This window comes from Globicephala melas, chromosome 9 (genome assembly GCF_963455315.2).
Source record: "Globicephala melas chromosome 9, mGloMel1.2, whole genome shotgun sequence".
Lineage (NCBI taxonomy): Eukaryota > Metazoa > Chordata > Mammalia > Artiodactyla > Delphinidae > Globicephala > Globicephala melas.
Genome location: NC_083322.1, coordinates 104,842,529 through 104,866,248, shown reverse-complemented (window position 1 = coordinate 104,866,248; position 23,720 = coordinate 104,842,529). Strand labels below are relative to the sequence as shown.

The following is a 23,720-nucleotide window of genomic DNA, read 5'->3' as shown; positions in this document are numbered from 1 at the left end:
CTGGGAAGAACCGGTGCTGTGGGGATGGACAAGAGTCTAGCGGAGTTCTGCAGGGAGGGGGCAGCCATGTGGCAGGTAACTGGCCTGCAGACACCGAAGAGCAAAGGTTTCACCAGGTGAACCGGGGTTTCTATAATGAAACATCCAGGGACACAATCGAATGAGTTTTGGGGGTGAGTGCAGAACTCAGGAGAACCCTGGGAGGGAAGGAGAATGACCCACACGATCCCCCAACACTGTCACTGTCACATATAGCGTTTCATGACATTGGCAGAAAACCTTCACAGAAGAAAACAGGGAAGTAAACATGACCCTCGAGCTGACCTAAGAGCTGCCTACAGGAAGAGGGGTGTGTCCTGGGGGATCTCCGTCCTGGGCTCACAGAGACATCTGGCAGCAGCAGAGGCCAGCATCAGTGATCATAAGAAAATATGTACATTATCAGATAAAACATGTAATATGCTGTCCAGAACATTATCAGATAAAACATGTAATGTGCTGTCCAGAACATATGGAAAGAAAGCCAGAACTGTTGAATATATCCTTAACATACTATTAATATAGATATGAGGGACTAGGGCAAATGCGAGTGAGGAAAGTTGAGAAGACCTGAGCAGGTTGCTATAGGCACCTGTAAAACTGCAGGCTCTCAACAACCAGCCAGGCCCCCAGAGCCAGGGGGTGAGGGACGCCCCACGCGGACACCACATGGTGAATGGCAGGGCACCAAGACTCCATCAGACGAGGCTCCTCCCAGGACACGCAGCCAAAACCACACACTTGGGAGCTCTTTTCCAAGAAGTTAGGACTTACAAGGTGATTGCTGATGTTTTTCATCTTCTCCACAATGCTCTTCATAGTCTTCAAGACTGGTAAATAAATACTAACCTATAAAGCAAATGAGAAAAATCAGGAGTATTAACACATTGACATAACATAGTCAAGTACTGACAGGTGCTCATTACCTGTTCACAATGTGTGTACGCTTAAAAGCTCTGGAATCTTGTTTTTAAATTGCCTGAATACAGGTCCTTTTTAAAATATAAAAAGAAAAACAAGTTTACAACTTCACTCACTCATGCCTGCCTCTGGTGACATCAGTGACCATGTCCCTGCAGGCATTCCCTGCTTCCAAGACTGCAGCCCTGCAGCCAAGATGCCCTCTGCACGTGCCCCAGGGGACTAAGGCTCAGCACCGGGGGAGGCCGTCCTCCAGGGGTTCACACCCAGGCTCAAGGTCTGCCTCCTACCCTGTGCAGAAACACTGGGGGCCAGTCTCTGCAGCAGTGCCCAGACTGGGTTGCAGCAGTACTTGGTACGATGCTGGCTTTTTCCCAGCAAAGATGTCTTCTAGCAAAAGCCAAGTAAATATTCCATTCACTGTATTTTCACGGTCTCTTCTTCAATACATCGTGAGCAAGAGTTTGACCCTTGGGCATCATCTTTACTTCCAGTGGCTCTGGGAATCCTGTCAGGAGAACTAAAGCAGGCTCTCCCACACACCCTGGGCATCACTCCTTACGAGACAAAGGAAAAAACCACGTTCTGTGAAACCCAAGCTGGCGCCTAGGACCGCTACTCCCGATAAATGCGATGGTCCTCCAAAATACTACCTTAGTTTTACTTAAGCATTATTGGGCAAGACTTTCTCTCTCCTAACTGTAAAGAATGGGGCATTCCTATTATGTAAAACGCTACTTTAGGATGTTTTATGTGAACAACTAAAGACAAATACTGCAATTTTTTTTTTTTTTCTGGGAGTGTCCTTTAAAAATGACTATCTCTTGGGCTTCCCTGGTGGCGCAGTGGTTGAGAATCCGCCTGCCGATGCAGGGGACACGGGTTCGTGCCCCGGTCCGGGAAGATCCCACATGCCGCGGAGCGGCTGGGCCCATGAGCCATGGCCGCTGAGCCTGCGCATCCGGAGCCTGTGCTCCACAACGGGAGAGGCCGCAACAGTGAGAGGCCCGCGTACCGCAAAAAAAAAAAAAAAAAAAAAAAAAGACTATCTCTTTTCAGGCACTATACAACTTTCAAATAAAACCTACGGCAAGACTTTATCTAAAGTCAGAGAATTCAAATCACACCATTTAATACGTGGTGAGTGACAGGACGCCAGGCATCACTCACGTCAGCGTCCGGGACCGTCGGTTCTTGTAAGTCCTTCCACAGTTTTCGAGGAATAACCTTTACAGGGATGTCATGTGTCACAACACGACTACTGCTTGACACAGATAACTGCCAACAGAAAAATTAAAAATTATTTGTATCATCCCGTCAACACTTAAAAAAAAGAACTGAAAGACTAAAAAAGTTGATACCAAATCTAAGTGGAATGTTCTCAATTCAACAAATATTTATGGTGTGCGTATCCAGCTTGGAGTCCTGTTAGGAGCTGGGAAGTGTGGTGAACAAGAATAAGATAAGGTTCCCTCTGTTCCAGAGGTACAGGTGGCTAAGGAAGGAAACACAAACTATACAAGCTGGGTGCACTACATATAATCACTACAGATTTGAAGAAAGCAAAACAGCAACCAGGTGAGCATGTGAGGAGGGTCTTAGAGTGGGAAGTCAGGAAAAGCTTCTCCGAGAGGTGACGTTTCAGATAGGACCAGAACAAGGATGAGCTGTCAGTCATGGGAAAATAGAGACGAGGGGGACAGTGTTCTCCCAGGCAGGGAGAAGAGCAGTGTAAAGTCGTGAAGCACAAGTGACTTGCTATGCAGAAGGGACCAAGAGACTGTTCTGTGTGCATAGGACACTCGTGTGCTGCTGGAAGGATAAAACTCGACCTGTCTATGTGCATGGGCTCCTCTGAGACTCCACAGCCCAACATATTCTGCACTTTAAGAAAGAAAAGCATGATATGTTACTCTCTTACTTTTCCCTAAGTAACTTTAGAACCACACCACACTTATACTGTGAGGTGAAATACAGATTAGCTCTGAGAACTGCGTGACTGCAAAGAGCTGAGAAAAAGGAAGAAAGGTTGAGGAAGAGAGTGATCAAGACAGTGGAGGAGCAGCATGCGGGCTCGCCACCTCCCACAGATGCATCAGAACTACATCCACATGCAGAACGGTGCTCACAGGACACCTACTGAAACCTGGCAGAAGACCTCAGGCTTCAGAAAGGGCGAGAAAACCTCCACGCAACTGGGTAGGACAAAAGAGAAAAGAAGAAAACAGAGAGGGGAATTGGGATGGGGCCTGCACCCCAGGGAGGGAGCTGTGAAAGAGGAAAGGTGCCCACACCCTGGATGTCCCCTCACAGGCAGGGAGATCAGCCTGGACAGAGGGGGAGCTGTAGAACCTTGGAGGAGAATCCAGCAACCAGTTTACAGAAGGCAGAATGGAGAGAGACCTGCACACACGGGAGATGCCACCGCCCTGCACTGCCCAGCCTGAGACACGTGTCTGCCGGGGTGGGTGGGGGCTGGGTGCTGAAGCGCAGGCTTCGGAGCTCAGACCCAGGGAGAGGACTGGGGTGGGCTGCCTGAAGGGGCTGGAGTGTGGTGTGGCCATGACCAAGGGCGTACCTGGGCCCACCAGAGAGGCAACGTGCCACTGTTGGAGGACATGTGAAGGGAGGGGCGGGGCCGCCACAGGAGCTTCCTTCCACGTGCACACGCACTTTCAGGCAACACAACACCACCTATATGAGTCCCTGGGGCGGGCGTGAGCCACCGCTGCCGCTGAGAGTGTCAGGAGTGGGCGCCAGCTGCCACTGCCATCGCAGGCTCCAGGAGCACGTGCAAACCGCTGCAGGCTCTGGGAAGACACATGAGCTTCTGTTGTGGGCTCTGGGTGGGCAGGTGCCAGCCGCCACCACCGCTGAGAACTCCAGGAGGGGGCACCAGCTGCCCTCACTGCTGCGGCTCCGGGAACAAGCAAAAGCCGCCACATCTGCACACTCCCCATCAAGGGGGTAGTGGCCAACACGTGCTGAGGAGCGGCAAAAGGCATCCATACTAAAGGCAGCCCTCACACCAAAAATATTAAACCTACACAAGCTACACAGGGACACTCCCGCATATAAATAGCCTTCTAAGACCACAGTTGGTAACTGTTTCTCCTAAGCTCAGAGAAAGAGAAATACAAATAAAATGAAGAAGCTGAGGAACCACTCCCAGTTAAAAGACCAAGAGAGAATTCCCCAAAGGAACAAACAATGAAACAGACTTCTTCAGTCTAACAGAGAAAAAGTTCAAAAAGGTGGTGATGATAATAGTGAAGGTATTAAGAAAGGCTTTTGACAGAAGTGCAGACAGAGTACTATAAAAAAGAACTAGAGACAACAAGGAGGAGCCAAGAAAAATTACAAAATTAATTTGCCGAGATGAAAGCTGAGCTCAAGGCAACGAATAACAGAATGAATAACATAGAAGAATGAACAAGTGAGCTGGAAGACAGAATAATGGAAATCACTCAATCACAACAGACAGAAAGCCAAAAGAAAAAAAAATGAAAGCAAGATAAGAGATCTATGGGATAATATAAAGCATGCCAATCAATGCATAATACAGATTCCAGAAGGAGAAGAAAGAAAAGTGGATCAAAAATGTTTTGAAGAAATTATGGCTGAAAGCTTCCCAAACCTAAAGAAGGAAACATATATCCAGGTACAGGAAGTACAGAGGGTCCCAAGTAAGGTGAACCCAAACAGACGTGCACCAAGACACAATTAAAATGGCAAAAGTTGGGCTTCCCTGGTGGCACAGTGGTTGAGAGTCCACCTGCCGATGCAAGGGACACGGGTTCGTGCCCCGGTCTGGGAGGATCCCACATGCCGCATAGCGGCTGGGCCCGTGAGCCATGGCCGCTGAGCCTGCGCATCTGGAGCCTGTGCTCTGCAACGGGAGAGGCCACAACTGAGAGGCCCGCGTACTGCAAAAAAAAAAAAAAAAAAAAACTGGCAAAAGTTAAAGAGAGGATTCTAAAGACAGAAAGAGAAAAACAAGGAGTTAATTACAAGGGAACCCCCGTAAGGCTATCAGCTGATTTCACTATGGAAATGTTGCAGGCCAGAAGGGAGTGGCAAAATATATTCAAAGTCTTGAAAGGGAAAAAAATCTGCAACCTAGAATATTCTACCCAGCAAGATTATCATTTAGAATAGGAGGAGAAAATATTTCTCAGACAAGCAAAATCTAAAAGAATACAGTGATACTAAACCTAGCCTAAAAGAAATATTGAAAGGTCTTCTCTAAATAGAAAAGAAGCAACAAGCTATAGGAAAGAGGGAATAACAAATGGAAAGTAAATCACTTAAGCCAACATACAAATTAAAAAGAAAAAAAAATTTTTAAATCTATCTCTGAAAGCGATGATAACCACAACAAACTAAAAGAATAAACATGAAGATGTAAAGACATCAAATTCATAAAACGTAGGGGAGGAGAATTAGAAAATGTAGATTTTTTTTTAAATGTGTTTGAGCCTACAATGACTATCAGTCTAAAGCAAGTAGATATAGAAAGGGGTTAACATACTTGAAAAACAGGGTAACCACAAACCAACAACATACGATAGATTCACAAAAACCAAAAAGAACAGAACACAAGCATAAAATAAAAGGAATCAAACCACAAAAAGAAAAACAAGAAGAGAAATAAAGGAACAAAGAAGAAACATAAAATCAATTGGAAAACAAGGTTTAAAATGGCAGTAAATACATATTTATCAATAATTTCCTCAAATGTCAATGGACTAAATGCTCCAATCAAAAGACAAAGTGGCGGACTGGATAAAAAAGAGCCTGCAATATGTTGCCTACAAGAGACCCACTTCAGGGACTTCCCTGGCAGTCCAGTGGTTAAGGCTCTGTGCTGCCACTACAGGGCACAGGTTCGATCCCTGGTTAGGAACTAAAATCCTGCACACAGCACGGCATGGTGTGGCCAAAAAAAAACACTAGAGACCCACTTCAGGGCAAAAGAAACACAAAGATTGAAAGTGAGGGAATGGAAAAAGATACTTCATGGAAACGGAATTGACAAGAAAGTAGCAGTTGCACCACTCGTATCAGACAAAACAGACTTTAAAACAAAGGCCATAAAGAAGGATAAATAAGGACAGTATATAATGATAAAAGGATCAATACAAGAGGAGGACTTTATACTCGTCAACATATATGCAACTAATATCAGAGCACCCAAATACATAAAACAAATACTAACAAACATAAAGGAAGAAACTGATAGGAATACAATAATAGTAGGAGACTTTAACACCTGACTTGCATCAGTGGACAGCTCTTTGAGACAGAAAATCAATAAGGCAACAGAGATCCTAAATGATACAACAGAACAGCTACACTTAATTGTTGTTTTGGGGACATTACATTAAAAATAAAAGAAAACACATTCTTTTCAAGTGCACATGGAACATTCTTTAGGACTGACAACATACTAGGGCACAAAACAAACCTCAACAAATTTAAGAGTACAGACATTATTTCAAGCATCTTTTCTGACCACAATGGCATGAAAATAGAAATCAACCACAGCAAAAGAAATGAGAAAAAAACAATTACATGGAGACTAAACAACATGCTACTATGAGACCAATGGGTCAAGAAGGAAATCAAGAATGAAATTTAAAAGTACCTTGTGACAAATGACAATGAAAACGCAACCATACAAAATCTAAGGATGCAGCAAAAGCAGTTCTAGGAAGTTCATAGCAATACAGGCCTTCCTCAAAAAAACAAGAGAAATCTCAAATAAACAACCTAACCTACTGCCTAGAAGAATCAAAAAAAGACCACCACCTAAAGTCAGCAGAAGGAAGGAAATAATAAAGATCACAGGGGAAATAAATAAAATAGAGAGTAAAAAAATAGAAAAAATCAATAAAGCCAAGAGCTGGTTCTTTGAAAGGGTAAACAAAATTGACAAACGTCTGGCCAGGATCACCAAAAAGAAAAGAGAGAGAAACCAAACAAAATAAGAAATGAAAAAGGAGAACTATCAACTGATACTGCAGAAAAAAACATAAGAGACTGCTATGAACAATTATATTTGAACAAATTGGACAACCTAGAGGAAATGGACAAGTTTCGGGAAACATACAGCCCACCAAAAGTCAAATCAAGAAGAAATCGATAATTTGAACAGACTGATCACTAGAAGTGAAATAAAATCTGTAATTAAAAAAAAAAATTCCCTACAAACAAAAGTCAAGGACCAGATGGCTTCACAGGCAAATTCTACAAAACATACAAAGAAGAACTTTTACAGATCCTTCTCAAACTCTTCCAAAAGACTGAAGAGGAGGGAACACTCCCAAAGACATTATATTAAGCCACCATTGACCCAATACCAAAACCAGACAAAGATACCAGCAAAAATGAAAATTACAGGCCAATATCTTTGATGAACACAGATGCAAAAATTCTCAACAAAATATTAGCAAACCGAATCCAATAACATGTAAAAAAATCAGACACCATGACCAAGTGGGATTCATCCCAAGTTAACAAGAATGGTTCAACATACGCAAACTGATGTTATACACCACATCAACAAAAGAAAAGACTGGGACTTCCCTGGCGGTCCAGTGGTTAAGACTACATGCTTCCACTATAGGGGCATGGGTTTGATCCTGGTCAGGGAACTAAGTACCGCATGCCACACAGCACAGCCAAAAAATAAAAAAAATTTAAAAATTTAAAAAATTTAAAAAAGAACAAAAGAAAAGACAAAAACCACATGATCATCTCAATGGATGCAGAAAAAGCATCTGACAAAATTCAACATCCATTCATAATAAAAACTCTTACCAAAGTGGGTATAGAGGGAACATACCTCAACATAACAAAAGCTATTTATGACACACCCATAGCCAATATAGTAACAATGAAAAGCTGAAAGCCTATCCACTAAAATATGGATAAATACAAGGATGCCCACTCTCACCACTTCTATTCAACATATTACTGGAAGTGTTAGCCACAGCAATCAAACAAGAAAAAGAAATAAAAGGCATCCAAATTGGAAGGGAAAAGGCAAAACTGTCATTATATGTAGATGACATGATGCTACACATAGAAAATCCTAAAGACTTGACACAAAAACTACTAAAACTGATAAATGAATTCAGCAAGGTAGCAGGATACAAGATTAACATACAGAAATCTGTTGCATTTCTTTACACTAACAATGAAATATCAGAAAGAGAAAGTAAAAAAGCAAAAAAAAAAAAAAAACTTTTAAAATTGCATCAAAGAAAAATACAATAAAATACTTAGGAATAAACCTTACCAAGGAGGTGAAAGACTTACATGCTGAGAACTATGAAACATTAATAAAGGTAATTAAAGATGATTCAAAGAAATGGAAAGATATCTCATGCTCTTGGATTGGAAGAATTAATATTGTTAAAATGGCCATACTAAGCAAAGCAATCTACAGATTTAATGCAATCCCTATCAAATTACCCATGACATTTTTCACAGAACTAGAATAAATAACCCTAAAATTCATATGGAACCATAAAAGACCCAGAATTCCCAAAGCAATCCTGAGGAAGAAGAATGAAACAGGAGGCATAACCCTCCCAGACTTCAGACAATACTACAAAGCTACAGTAATCAAAACAGCATGGTACTGACACAAAAAAACAGCCATATGGATCAATGGAACAGAACAGAGAGCCCAAAAATAAACCCACACACCTAGAGTCAATTAATCTTTGCAACAAAGGAGGCAAGAATATACCATGGGAAAAAGACAGCTCCTTCAGCAAGTGGTGCTGGGAAACTTGGACAGCTGCATGTAAATCAATGAAGTTAGAACACACCCTCACAGCATACACAAAAATAAACTCAAAATGGCTTAAAGACTTAGAAGTAAGACATTGACACCATAAAACTCCTAGGAAAGAGCATATGCAAAACATTCTCCGACATAAATCATAGCAACATTTTCTTAGGTCAGTCTCCCAAGGCAATAGAAATAGAAACAAAAACAAACAAATGGGATCTAATCAAACTTACAAGCTTTTGCACAGCAAAGGAAACCATAAATAAAACCAAAAGACAACCCACAGAATAGGATAAAATATATGCAAATGATGTGACCAACAAGGGATTAATTTTCAAAATATACTACAATGAGCTACCACCTCACACTAGTCAGAACGGCCATAATTTAAAAATCTACAAATAACAAATGCTGGAGAGGGTAGGGAGAAAAGGGAACCCTCCTCTACTGTTGGTGGGAATGTAAGTTTTGGTGCAGCCACTATGGAGAACAGTATGGAGGTTCCTCACAATACTAAAAATAGAATTACCATATGACCCAGCAATCCCACTGCCGAAAATATACCCAGACAAAACTATAATCCAAAAAGATGCATGCACCTATATGTTCATAGCAGCACTATTTACAATAGCCAGGACATGGAAACAACCTAAATGTCCATCGACAGATGAATGGATAAAGAACACGTGGTATATATAAACATACAATGTTATAATACTCGGCCATAAAAAAAGAATGAAATGCCATTGCAGCAGCATGGATGGACCTAGAGATTATCATACTAAGTGACTGAAGTCAGAAAGAGGAAGACAAATACCATATGGTATCACTTATATGTGGAATCTAAAACATAACACAAATGAACCTACCTTCAAAACAGAAACAGACTCACAGACATAGAGAACAGGCTTGTGGTTGCCAAGGGGGAGAGTGGGTGGGGTAGGGATGGACTGGGAGTTTGGGGTTAGCAGATGTCAACTATTACATACAGAATGCATAAACAACAAGGTCCTACTGTATAGCACAGGGAACCATATTCAATACCCTGAGATAAACCATAGTGGAAAAGAATATTAAAAAAAAAGAATGCATACATATGTATAACTGAGTCACTTTGCTGTACAGCAGAAATTAACACAACATTGTAAATCAACTATACTTCAATTAAAAAAAAAAGTTGAGAAATCCTCTTCCATAAAGAGCCTTAAACTGAATACAACACTCACCCGAAAAATAAAGTCCACAAATCACAAGGAGGAGAGGTGCCAGGATGAGGGAAGGCCAGGGAGGAGGCAGCACTGGCGCTAAAGGAAGTTAAGGCTTCAAAGAGTAAGAGGTGAGACTCCAAGGAGAAGACCCAGCATCCCCAAAGCCTGGGAGTTGGGAAAGAACGGGACACACCTGGGGAACCACTCAGAGGACAGGTGTTTGCAATTTGGCTCTACAATGGGTTGGGCCACACGTCAAGGGCTTCGGACAGTAAGTTGGAAAAGTGAACTTCATTCTGTGAGCAGTGACAGCCTGTGGGGTACATGTGTCCTGAAGAGAGCTGCACGTTGGATTCATCTGGTAGTAGCGTGGAAGAAAGATGTATTCCTCGAGAACCAGAGGTCATTTTAAAGGTGTCAGCAACAGAGGCGTGGGATAGGGGAGGGACACACAAATGCTTCAAAAGTGAAAATGGAGAGAAACCATGGTTTCTAGACTAGGTGACAAAACCAGTAAAAGAAATGGAGATGCTGGGATTACGCAGATAGAGAAGAAAGACGCAGAAGTGTTATTTCATAGGAAAAGGAGTATCCTCGTTGAATATTATGGGATCATAATGCTATTTAAACATGAGGAGGACATGACTCCAAGGGAAAACAAATACTGACGTGCAGATCTTTCATTTTAATAAAACCAATTAGCTTTCCACATACTGTTCGAAAGCCTAGGCTTATAACTACTTTTGAATCCTCTGGGAAGTTTCAGAAACGCTCCCGTCGTACTCACCAGCTCTATAGAAACTGTGAGGCAGGGAAAGTGTTTATTAGTCAGCTTGATTTTCAAGACTCGGGCATTCTGGGCAGTTTTCAAGGCTCGAGATAAATTTTCCGATGTTAGCTCTAAATAAATCGCATTGTTTTCTGCGGAGACACCTTCCATTTGAAATTCGCTGAAGAAGTTCTCCTAAGGGAAGAAAAAGGGGGGACATCTGTGCTCTTTCCGGCGGCATTCGTGGCGGGCGAGGGTGGGGGCGGTTTGCAGGCCTCAGAGAGCCTCCGCTCACCTGCTCCAGTTCACACCACATGCTCACCCCTCCACTGGCCACCTTGTCAGAGAGGATGAAGTTCAACTTATCCGGGCTGATACGCAGAGTGCAGGTTTTGGCAAGCTTGGCTATCATGTTACTAACTCCTACAGCGAAGGATTCGAGTAAGGAATTACTAAGAAGCACGCCAAGTATCCCAGACGCTAACTTAGCTCGCAGAACTCCCAGTTCGGCCCGACGAGCTTGCCGGTGGGAAAAATCACGTTTACGCTGGTACCCACCGGGAAGCCTTTAATGCCGCTGAGGTCACGCCAGCCTCCCACCAACCCTGCGCCGTTCACATCACCAGCCATCAGGGCTGGAATAAGGAAACCGCGATATTCGGAAGTGAACTGGCGCCTACCGGCCGCCTTCAGCCCTCCCACGTCCACTCGGGGCCGCCGGGTGCTGCAGGGATCGGGGCAGGGCCAGGCGCCGCAGGGGGCGGGGGAACCAACGGGGCCGGGCTGTGAAGGGCGGTCTGCGCCAGATAAAGGTGTCTGTGCCGCCAGCGGCCAGGTTAAGAAAAGACACGAGATAGGACTCAAACTGCAGGGACAACCCTCGGCACCTGCGCCCGCCCCATCCTCCAGCGGCCCGCCAGCCCAGCGCGCCCCCATCCTCCTCGCGGGGCCCCGGCCGCTTGCACTGCCCCTTCCGGGCCTCCCGCCCTCCCCTCTGCCCTCCTCCCCGCCGCCCTGGGCCGACGCGGCCCCCACTCACGCGTGAAGTTGTTCAGACAGGCCGCATCCACGAGCTTAGCCCGAAACTTCATGGCGGGACGCAGCCCGTGCGGGGCGCCCGTAGGCGGCCGACTCCAGGGACCCCAGCCTTACGCTGCCCGCCGGAAACGCCACCGCTGGCCTGGGTTCCGCCTGGCTCAGCCTGACGCCAGCCGCTGAGGGGAGGAGGGCTTTCGGGTCGCGCCCCTGGGTGACGCGACCTCTGCCGGAAGTGACGCGTCCTCCGCCCGCAGGTACCGGAAGTGGTTCTGAAGATTTGAAGTTTGACCTCCGTGATCACTATTTCCAATTCTTTTTTACAACATGAGAAATAAAATCAATCCCTTGTTTATAAAGTATTGAGTAGAGTTACCGCTTAAATACACACCTCTCTGGGGTAGGGGGGTTTTAGAACCTCCCTCGGCTCAGACGTTCGCACTAGTACCCCAGCGGTGCGGGACCACGTTGGATGATGCTGTGAAATTGTTTCAAATTTAAACTTTTAAACTGTGCAAAACGCAGGATGTTTAAAGAACACTGATGTTAAGTGGTAATTTTGTAGTCTTATCTCAAGATGAACTTCACTAGAGCCTGTTAAAAAAATCGCACAGCAGAGGGGCTTTCCTGGTGGCGCAGTGGTTAAGAATCCGCCTGCCAATGCAGGGGCCATGGGTTCGAGCCCTAGTCCGGGAAGATCCCACATGCCATAGGGCAACTAAGCCTGTGCATCACAACTACTGAGCCTGCGCTCTAGAGCCTGCGAGCCACAACTACTGAGCCCACGCACCTGGAGCCCATTGTGCTGCAACTACTGAGCCCGCGTGCCACAACTACTGAAGCCCCCACGCCTAGAGCTGGTGCTCCGCAACAAGAGAAGCCACCACAGTGAGAAGCCCCCATGCAGCAAGAAAGACCCAACACAGCCACAAATTAATTAATTAATTTTAAAAAATCTCACAGCACAAATGATATAAATAATGTGGTAGAATTTTGAAAAACAAAATGAGAAATAGAACAATTGTCTCCAACTTGGTTTTTCAGAGACAAGATTGTCCCTGTTAAGAATGTTTTATTTTTAATGTGCTTTACAAATAGAAACCTACAACCTTGTTTTTATCTTGGTGTATAGACTCAAGATATGATAAACAGTAATAACAGATCCTTTTAAAAGTGCAAAATACGAAAATTATAAGCAGTTCTGCCTATTTTAAGACTATAGCACAAGGTAGACTCCAATCTACATTGTTACAAGTGTTTGCCAAGCCAAACGTGATTAATGTCACATTTAAATTTTTTAGTAACAAAACATGCTTTTTAGTACTTCACAAGTTAATTTTAAAATAGATAAATCATTAAATGAGGTGGTTGCTATGGAGGTCATGAATATGATTAAATGCTAAGTAAGCTTTGTAAACAATGTTTCATAATATATTGATATTTACTTCAAATCACTTATTTTTTTGCCATAAAATAAAAAACCCGATTTGTTTAGTCATAACAACATCAATGGTGTTGGGTGTTGTGGGGAAAATTGTCTAACCATGGATGATGAGTTGTTTTGTTCAAGAGGAAAAAAATTAAAGCTCTTTGGCAATATTAACCAAAAAAAAAAAAAGATTTTTTTTAAACTTCCTAAGAAGATACGTCAGTATACATTCTGCACAAAGGCCCAAATAATATAGGGAATTTTGACCCAACAAATATAAAATTAAGTTGAAATGATCTTTTCTTGAAAGATAATAGGAATCTTATGTTTTCTTGCAGTTTTCCTAAATAGGTTTGGCAAATTAATAATTCAGGCTAAGCCTGTCGTTAGGACTCAAGTGCTATTGTTACTTGGTTCCCATTCTTGAAAGAGTAGCAAAGATTGGTGGTCCAGAAACTAGATAATAGTCTTTGGTACAGGGAGAATTGGCAAGCTTAAAGCATTTGAAATGATTATAAATGTATTTGGATCAATTTTACCAAAGTAAACTAATTTATATTTTGATATCTCTCTAATTATAGGTATTAGTTGATAATCAATACATACTTAATGAACTGAGTTGAATTTCATTACACTAATGAGGCTGTGTCTTGCTTCAATCTTTTGGACCTTTTTGCTGTGGTTTGCTCTGTGCCATACCATCTCTCAGAGAGGCATACCATCCTGGATCCATCTTTATTTATGAAGGTCATAATCCATACGATAATATGATTATAAATCAATAAAAATGGACTTTTTGCATGCTTCTTAGAAAAAATAATTCAATAATTTCAGTATTGATAATTAAATATATTGACACTACTTCCTTACATTTCTTCCAAACGTTTTGAAGGCAAGGAATGAGGTCACCAGAGCTCTCTAGAAGCCTGTGTGGTACTGAGTTTTCTAATGCAATGTGTAGTCATATTGTTGTCTGTCTAGCTAATACATAGTCTTCTAATGTATATGATTATAAGATCCGGGGAGCAGTGTTGATGTTGTTCATTATGTTTGTTTATTGTGCAAGGAAATGCCCTCATCTTGAAAACGGAAATACAATGAGTGAAGCATACAAAACATCAGTCAGGGTGTGGAGCTGGAAGTAAGGAACTAACCTTTTTATAGCTGCAGAGATGGTAAACTCCACCTAGATAAGTATCATGCATTTAGTAGCTGTCACCCAAAGCTGCATCTGCCAGTGTCTGTCAGGTACCTGCTTCCCCCTGCAGTCCCAGGGGAAGGCTATTTGCAGTCCTATTGTTACCAGTTAATGTTGGAAAAATTACCCAAGGGGAAAGATACTGGCATAGCTCAGAGATTCTACATCAGTCCTGATGGGCAATATTTGTCTTTTTTTTTTCTTTTACATGGGAAGACTGTAAAATGAGGGAAAGCATACTGCAGGGGTGGCATGAGTGAATCTCTTTCGAGAATTATACTAGTTTAAGGGTGGGTTTTACTTAAACAATTCTTCAAAGACTCTTGTCATCTTTTAGATGTTAAAGGAAAAATACTTCAATACATTTCATAATTTTAAAAAATTGACATCTGTGGAGCCTGTTAGAAGTGTCAGGTACAGTGCTTGGGGCTCGTGCTCCGAGGAGGGGGCTCCTCCACCCAGGAGGGGGAAGACAGACGTTTGTTGGGTGACTCTGTGTTTCATTTTGATGTAGTAGAACTTTTTTTTTTCTGTTGTGACTCCTGAAGTCTGAGTCATATTCAGAAAGGTGTTCCTCTATCCAATGCCATACGGGAGTTTTCCGAGTTTTCTTGTTATATTTTTATTTTTTTTTATTTTTTTTTACACCTGTAAATCTTTTCCCATATTGGGAATTCATCATGTTTCAAACTGAGAAGTATGGATGCAATGTTCTTTTCTTAATGAGGAGATAATTGTTCCAAGCCATTTGTTTTTTCCCATCCCTTTTGAGATGCCATCTTTATCATATATACTATGTTCCAACATAGATATTAATCTATTTCTGAATATCAGAAACAGAATTTTTTGTTTGTTCCATTGGTCTGTCAATGTTCCAGTGTCACACAGTTTAAATTATTTATATCTATGTCATTAATAATTCTGGGACACCAATTCCAATGTGTGGGGCTTTTTCCCCCACCCCAAGAAATTCTCCAAGACCAGCTGGGTGTCCTATGATTCAAGTCTGACACTACCTACCTGGAGATAGCATCAGACCCCACAGGTCCCACAAGACTGCCCCCCCATTCAGATGACAGTCACAGTCCAGATGTCATCTGTGCTTCTGATCAACTGGCTGTAAATTGGGGTACCATGATCCCCTCCTTGGATTTGAATGTTTTGCCAGAGCCACTCACAGAACTCAAGAGAATCATTACTAGTTACATTACTTACTAGTTACAAGAGAAACATTTTACTCACTGGTTTATTGTAAAAGGATATAACTCGGGAACAGCCAAATGGAAGCAATGAATAGAGCAAGGCATGATGAAGGGGCTCAAAGCTTCCCTACTGCCTCAGAGCTGGCCATTGTTCCCTAATCTCCATGGGTTCACCAAACCGGAAGCTCTCCAAACCCCATCCTTTTGGATTTTTATGAAGGTGTCTTACATAAGCGTGATTGATTTGATTTAATCACTGGCCTTTGGCATTTGATTCAGCATCCAGCTCCTCTCCTGTCCCCAGATGTCGAGGGTTGAGACTGAAATTTCCAACTCTCTAATCAGTGGTTGGTTCTCCTGGCAACCAGCCCCCATCCTTCCCCAAAGTCACCTCACTGACACAACAAAGACACCTTGATCACTCTTATGCTCAGGAAATTCCAAGGGTTTTAGGAGCTCTGCACCATAAACTGGGGAGAAAAACAAATGTATATTTCTTACTGTAAATCACAGTATAACAGTCTTAGAGCTATTTCCCTTTGTTGATTGTCTTAATTTCAGGGGTTTCCTAGCTTCTCACTAAGTTTATATTTCCATGGAAACTTTAGAGTCAGTTTGGTTGAAAACACAACCCTTTGGTTTCTTATGCATATGTGTTTTAATCTTTTTAAACCTTTCTAAAACTGAAAATGTCAAACATATATACATGTAGACAGAATAGTATTAAGTGAAACCTTGTGGACCAACACCTGACTGCAATGATCATTTCATGACCAATCTTTTTCATTGATCCTCCCACCCATTTCCTCCTATATTATTTTGAAACATATCCCAGGTATATCATTTCATTTGTAAATTTTAAAACATATATTATAAATCTAAGTGATAAGAATTCTTTGTTGTAACAAAATCATAATACCATAATAACCTATTGTTTTTAAAAACAATTCCTTAATATTCCATAATTGTCTCGTAAATACCATACTTTTTTTCTGGCTTTTAATTGAGATCAAATTGAGTTTGTAGATCAATTTAGAGAGAACTGACTTCTTGACAGTGAAGTTTTTGCATCCACAGATGAGTTATGTCTTTCCATTTATTGAAGTCTTTTTTTCATTATCCACTTCTCTTTCATTGGCTCTTCATACAGTTTAATTCTTTCATTTGATTTTTTTAAATCTTTGTTGTGGCGTTTGTAAATTATATCCTCTTACTGGTTGTGGTTTGCATTTATGAATGATTTTGATTTATATATGATAATTTTGTCTCCATCTGTGTTTGTAATGTATTTTTTAATCGAATTTATTGCATTTCAAGGAATTCATCAAGTCATCTGCAAATTAGTCATGGTCGGACTTCCTCACTAATTTTTACCTCTAATTTTATTAGCTTCTCTAATTGCGCTGACAGTGTATCCAGATCAGTGTTAAATAACAGTTTTAACAGCAAACATCCATTCCCGGTATGGATGAATAATAAATGAAGGCAAAGATGCTATTATGTGAAAGACTGTTGAAAAATACCATCTTCTTCTAAATGCAAACTCATTTTTCAGTGCTTCAACAACATGATTCATCCTCAGAAGCTACACTAACATGGGACCTCCCTGGCAGTCCAGTGGTTAAGACTCTGAGCTTCCTCTGCAGGGGGTGTGGGTTTGATCCCTGGTTGGGGAGCTAAGATCCCACATGCCCTGTGGCTAAAAATTTTTTAAAAACACAGTAATGCAGAGAGATTGAATTTACTTTTTTATTTTTTTATTAGTAAAATTCATTCACTTTTTACTGGCAGGTAGGAACCACTTGGAGGTTTCTTTCTCACTTCTGATTTTTGATTCCTATAGGTGTGGTGTAAACTAAGGGAATCACTTGAATATTTTGGACATGTGGTCATGGGCTTCTGCACCAGTTCTTCTAGGTGTCATCTCTTGGGGTGCCATGAACCCTGAATCTATATAAACAAGTATACTTCGGGTGTCCCCAATTGCTAAGGATTTTAAGTTTCATACATAATAAGAATTCAGGAACTTCATGCTGAAAATACAGAAAAGATTGAAATTAATGTCTTATAAAATAAACCTTCTCAAAGAACCCTGAGTCATGCTGATGTAATAAAAAATTAAAACACTGTCTTTCCTTCTAAGTCAAGTGCTTTCAAGTACCAGTCTAATGGATGATGTAATGAGCTACTGTAAGTAAAGAGCTCATAAAAAGGCAAATACAGGGGAGGGAGATAACATGGTGGTCTATACTTCGAGGCCTCTCACTGCCTTGTCCAGCCTCCATGGTGCTCCTTGTTGGCTGCCCCAGGGAGGGATGTGGGTAAACAACTGAATGTGAAACTCTACAAGTACGTTCATTTCTGACACATATACTGCTTTCAGCTTAGATTTTCTCACCATTGGCCGAGAAGTGTAGTGACACACTTGTTTTTACATGGTTTGAGATGCCTTCTGCATCTCTTCATTACTTCCTGTGACTAATGAGAAATGATTAAATATATTTCATATGCCTTAATGACTTTCAAGGGTTTCTAAGTTACCAGTTGGTATTCTTTCCCCATTGAGTTAGGGTGAGAAGTGTTACTTATATTATTTGGTATTAAATATTTATTCTCTCCAAGTTCCTCTCTGCCCCCAACCATCTCATTTTGTACCATCATCATCCCCATCCCTTTTACGGAAGGAAGATGATAGTGACCATCACACCTAATCTTATCAAGGGAATCTAATAAGTAAGATAAGGATGAGAAAGAGAATATATATATATATATATATATATATATAAGTGATAGCAAATGATGACGAATTTGGCTTAGAAATAAGTTTTATATTTGCCTATTTTTTGCATTAAAACTTATGTACATGATTGGAGCTAAGAATTTAAATTCAGACAAGCTTTGCTTATCGCATACTTTTTTCAGAATTATTCTCACACACACCACTTTGCATCAAGCAATCCCAACAAATCCCTCCCTGGGATGGAGTCACTGATACCCTATCTTTTCCCAAGGGTCTCATTACCTGGAGCGCAAATGTTTGAACTGTGGTTCCTGTTTTATTATATATAAACTGACCTAGGAAAATTTCTTCTCCTTCACATTGTTTCGAGACGCCCTGTAAAGAAAACAACAGACACAGAGGTTGTAATGAATGGGTGTTCAGTTACAGTAAATGGAGGCAAGTGTCTGTTCAAGCAGCAACTATTCTCCAGACATCTTTGGGCGTCCTCCGGGGCACAGCGCTATGCTAGCTGCCAGTACTGCCCTATAAACCCAAAAGGTGTTTAACTCTGGTGGGGGAGCCCTTAGGCAAGAAACAGGCTAATCAAAGGGCCGAATAGATTCAGATAGAGAGATAAACAAAGAGGTGAGAAAGAGAGATGACAGAGCAAATTCCAAAATTGACTTTGGCCTCATAAATGTATTTGCTATAGTTTGAATAAAATAAACACCAAATGAGTCCCCATATTGACCTAATATGCGTGAAACTTAACCAGTTTGCCAAACTTTGATCACACAAATAGCTCCATCCAAAAAGTAAGCTTTTGTTGATTTGTGTATGCAATTACCCTTGTGCTTTTGACCTTCCTTCTCTAACCTTTATTTATTTTTTTCCACTATCAAATATTTTTTTTCTTATTAGTCATCCATTTAATACACATCAGTGTATACATGTCAATCCCAATTGCCCAATTCATCACACCACCACCCCCACCCCACTGACGCTTTCCCCCCTTGGTGTCCATATGTTTTTCCTCTACTTCTGTGTCTCAATTTCTGCTTGGCAAACTGGTTCATCTGTACCATTTCTAGGTTCCACATATATGCGTTAATATATGATATGTGTTTTTCTCTTTCTGACTTAATTCACTCTGTATGACAGTCTCCAGATCCATCCACATCTCTACAAGTGACCCACTTTCGTTCCTTTTTATGGCTGAGTAATATTCCATTGTATATATGTACCACACTTCTTTATCCATTCGTCTGTTGATGGGCATTTAGGTTGACTCCATGACCTGGCTATTGTAAATAGTGCTGCAATGAACATTGGGGTGCATGTGTCTTTTTGAATTATGGTTTTCTCAGGTTATATGCACAGTAGTGGGATTGCTGGGACATATGGTAATTCTATTTTTAATTCTTTAAGGAACCTCCATACTGTTCTCCATAGTGGCTGTATCAATTTACATTCCCACCAACAGTGCAAGAGGGTTGCTGTTTCTTCGCACCCTCTCCAGCACCTGTTGCTTCTAGATTTTCTGATGCTGCCCATTCTAACTGGTGTGAGGTGATACCTCATTGTAGTTTTGATTTGCATTTCTCTAATAATTAGTGATGTTGAGCAGCTTTTCATGTGCTTCTCGGCCATCTGTATGTCTTCTTTGGAGAAATGTCTATTTAGGTCCTCTGCCCATTTTTGGATTGGGTTGTTTATTTTTTTAATATTGAGCCATATGACCTGTTTATATATTTTGGAGATTAATCCTTTGTCCGATGATTCATTTGCAAATATTTTCTCCCATTCTGAGGGTTGTCTTTTCATCTTGTTTATGGTTTCCTTTGCTATGCAAAAGCTTTGAAGTTTCATTAGGTCCCATTTGTTTATTTCTGTTTTTATTCCCATTACTCTAGGAGGTGGATCAAAAAATATCTTGCTGTGATTTACCTCAAAGAGTGTTCTTCCTACTCTAAGAGTTTTATGGTGTCCAGTCTTACATTTAGGTATCTAATCCATTTTGAGTTTATTTTTGTGTATGGTGTTAGGGAGTGTTCTAATTTCATTCTTTTACATGTAGCTGTCCAGTTTTCCCAGCACCACTTATTGGAAAGACTGTCTTTTCTACATTGTATATCCTTGCCTCCTTTGTCATAGATTAGTTGACCATAGGTACGTGGGTTTATCTCTGGGCTTTCTGTCCTGTTCCATTGATCTATATTTCTGTTTTTGTACCAGTACCATATTGTCTTGATTACTGTAGCTTTGTAGTATAGTCTGAAGTCAGGGAGCCTGATTCCTCCAGCTCCATTTTTGTCCCTCAAGACCGCTTTGGCTATTCAGGGTCTTTTGTGTCTCCATACAAATTTTAAGACATTTTGTTCCAGTTCTGTAAAAAAATGCCATTGGTAATTTGATAGGGATTGCATTGAATCTGCAGATTGCTTTCTGTAGTACAGTCATTTTCACAGTATTGATTCTTCCAACCCAAGAACATGGTATATCTCTCCATCTCTTGGTATCATCTTTAATTTCTTTCATCAGTGTCTTATAGTTTTCTGCATACAGGTCTTTTGTCTCCTCAGGTAGGTTTATTCCTAGGTATTTTTTTCTTTTTGTTGCAATGTTAAATTGGAGAGTCCTTAATTTCTCTTTCAGATTTTTCATCATTAGTATATAGAACTGCAAGAGATTTCTGTGCATTAATTTTGTATCCTGCAGCAATGCCGAATTCATTGATTAGTTCTAGTAGTTTTCTGTTGGCATCTTTAGGATTCTCTATGTTTGGTATCATGTCATCTGCAAACAGTGACAGTTTTACTTCTTCTTTTCCAAATTGTATTCCTTTTATTTCTTTTTCTTCTCTGATTGCTGTGTCTAGGACTACCAAAACTATGTTGAATAATATTGGTGAGAGGGGACATCCTTGCCTTGTTCCTGATCTTAGATGAAATGCTTTCAGTTTTTCACCATTGAGAATGACGTTTCCTGTGGGTTTGTCATATATGGCCTTTATTATTTTGAAGTACCTTCCCTCTATGCCCACTTTCTGGGGAGTTTTTTTTTATAAATGGTTGTTGAATTTGTCAAAAGCTTTTTCTGCATCTATTGACATGATCATATGGTTTTTATTCTTCAGTTTGTTAATACGGTGTATCACATTGATTGCATATATTGAAGAATCCTTGCATCTCTGGGATAAATTCCACTTGATCATGGTGTATGCTCTTTTTAATGTGTGGTTGGATTCTGTTTGCTTGTATTTTGTTGAGGATTTTTGCATCTATATTCATCAGTGATATTGGTCTGTAATTTTCTTTTTTTGTAGTATCTTTGTCTGGTTTTGGTATCAGGGTGATGGTGGCCTCATAGAATGAGTTTGGGAGTGTTCCTTCCTCTGCAGTTTTTTGGAAGAGTTTGAGAAGGATGGGTGTTAGCTCTTCTCTAAATGTTTGACAGAATTCACCTGTGTAGCCATCTGATCCTGGACTTTGGTTTGTTGGAAGATTTTTAATCACAGTTTCAATTTCATTACTTGTGATTGGTCTGTTCATATTTTCTATTTCTTCCTGGTTCAGTCTTGGAAGGTTATACCTTTCTAAGAATTTGTCCATTTCTTCCAGGTTGTCCATTTTATTGGCATAGAGTTGCTTGTAGTAGTCTCTTAGAATGCTTTGTATTTCTGTGGTGTCTGTTGTAACTTCTCCTTTTTCATTTCTAATTTTATTGATTTGAGTCTCCTCCCTCTTTTTCTTGATGAGTCTGGCTAATGGTTTATCAATTTTGCTTATCTTCTCAAAGAACCAGCTTTTAGTTTTATTGATCTTTGCTATTGTTTTCTTTGTTTCTATTTCATTTATTTCTGCTCTGATCTTTATGATTTATTTCCTTCTGCTAACTTTGAATTTTGTTTGTTCTTCTTTCTCTAGTTCCTCTAGGTGTAAGGTTAGATTGTTTATTTGAGATTTTTTTTGTTTCTTGAGATCAGCTTGTATAGCTATAAACTTCCCTCTTAGAAAGGTTTTTGCTGCATCCCATAGGTTTTGGATCATCATGTTTTCATTGTCATTTGTCTCTAGGTATTTTTTGATTTCCTCTTTGATTTCTTCAGTGATCTTGGTTATTTAGTAATGTATTGTTTAGCCTCCATGTGTTTGTGGGTTTTTTTTTTTGTTGTTGTTTTTTGTTTTTGTGGTATGCGGGCCTCTCACTGCGGTGGCCTCTCCCGTTGTGGAGCACAGGCTCCGGACATGCAGGCTCGGTGGCCATGACTCACGGGCCCAGCCGCTCTGTGGCATGTGGGATCTTCCCAGACCGGGGCACGAACTCGTGTCCCCTGCATCAGCAGGTGGACTCTCAACCACTGCACCACCAGGGAAGCCCTGTTTGTGTTTTTTACATTTTTTTCCCTGTAATTCATTTCTAATCTCATAGCATTGTGGACAGAAAAGATGCTTGATATGACTTCAATTTTCTTAAATTTACTGAGGCTTGATTTGTGACCCAAGATGTGATCTATCCTGGAGACTGTTTTGTGCACACTTGAGAAGAAAGTGTAATCTGCTGTTTTCGGATGGAATGTCCTATAAATATAAATTAAATCTATCTGGTCTATTGTGTCATTTAAAGCTTCTGTTTCCTTACTTATTTTCATTTTGGATGATCTGTCCATTGGTGTAAGTGAGGTGTTAAAGTCCCCCACTATTATTGTGTTACTGTTGATTTCCTCTTTTATAGCTGTTAGCAGTGCCTTATGTATTGAGGTGCTCCTATGTTGGCTGCATACATATTTTTAATTGTCATATCTTCTTCTTGGATTGATACCTTGATCATTGTGTAGTGTCCTTCCTTGTCTCTTGTAACATTCTTTATTGTAAAGGCTATTTTATCTGATATGAGTATTGCTACTCCAGCTTTCTTTTGATTTCCATTTGCATGGAATATCTTTTTCCATCCACTCTCTTTCAGTCTGTATGTATCCCTAGGTCTGAAGTGGGTCTCTTGTAGACAGCATATATATGGGTCTTGTTTCTGTATCCATTCAGCAAGCCTGTGTCTCTTGGTTGGAGCATTTAATCCATTCATGTTTAAGGTAATTATCGATATGTATGTTCCTTTGACCATTTTCTTAATTGTTTTGGGTTTGTTTTTGTAGGTCCTTTTCTTCTCTTGTGTTTCCCACTTAGAGAAGTTCCTTTAGCATTTGTTGTAGAGCTGGTTTGGTGGTGCTGAATTCTCTTAGTTTTTGCTTGTCTGTAAAGCTTTTGATTTCTCCATGGAATCTGAATGAGATCCTTGCCAGGTAGAGTACTCTTGGTTGTAAGTTCTTCCCTTTCATCACTTTAAGTATATCATGCCACTCCCTTCTGGCTTGTAGAGTTTCTGCTGAGAAATCA

At 40.8% G+C, this 23,720-nt stretch overlaps 2 protein-coding genes across 5 annotated transcripts in view; both read right to left on the bottom strand.

Moving 5' to 3' along the window:
• The window catches only part of HUS1 (HUS1 checkpoint clamp component), a 36,186-nt gene extending 24,191 nt beyond the window's left edge, over window positions 1-11,995 (bottom strand). For 3 of the 4 annotated variants that reach the window (XR_004042649.2, XM_030871362.2, XM_060304937.1), the window contains exons 1-5: window positions 11,781-11,995; window positions 11,037-11,164; window positions 10,760-10,936; window positions 2,131-2,238; window positions 814-888 (exon numbers count right to left, since the gene is read on the bottom strand). Coding sequence is in view for 3 of the 4 variants with exons in the window: in XM_030871362.2 (XP_030727222.1) it covers window positions 814-888; window positions 2,131-2,238; window positions 10,760-10,936; window positions 11,037-11,164; window positions 11,781-11,832 (540 nt within the window). In the remaining variant the exon portion in view is untranslated. Of the gene's footprint in view, window positions 1-813; window positions 889-2,130; window positions 2,239-10,759; window positions 10,937-11,036; window positions 11,165-11,299; window positions 11,621-11,780 lie in introns of those variants that run through there. The other variant, XM_070046271.1, reaches the window with a different exon arrangement.
• Window positions 11,996-17,518: 5,523 nt separating this feature from the next.
• Window positions 17,519-23,720, bottom strand: part of SUN3 (Sad1 and UNC84 domain containing 3) — a 39,812-nt gene continuing 33,610 nt past the window's right edge. The window contains exons 9-10 of the mRNA XM_060305136.1: window positions 18,628-18,720; window positions 17,519-17,638 (exon numbers count right to left, since the gene is read on the bottom strand). Coding sequence (XP_060161119.1) covers window positions 17,519-17,638; window positions 18,628-18,720 — 213 coding nt within the window. The remainder of the gene's footprint in view (window positions 17,639-18,627; window positions 18,721-23,720) is intronic.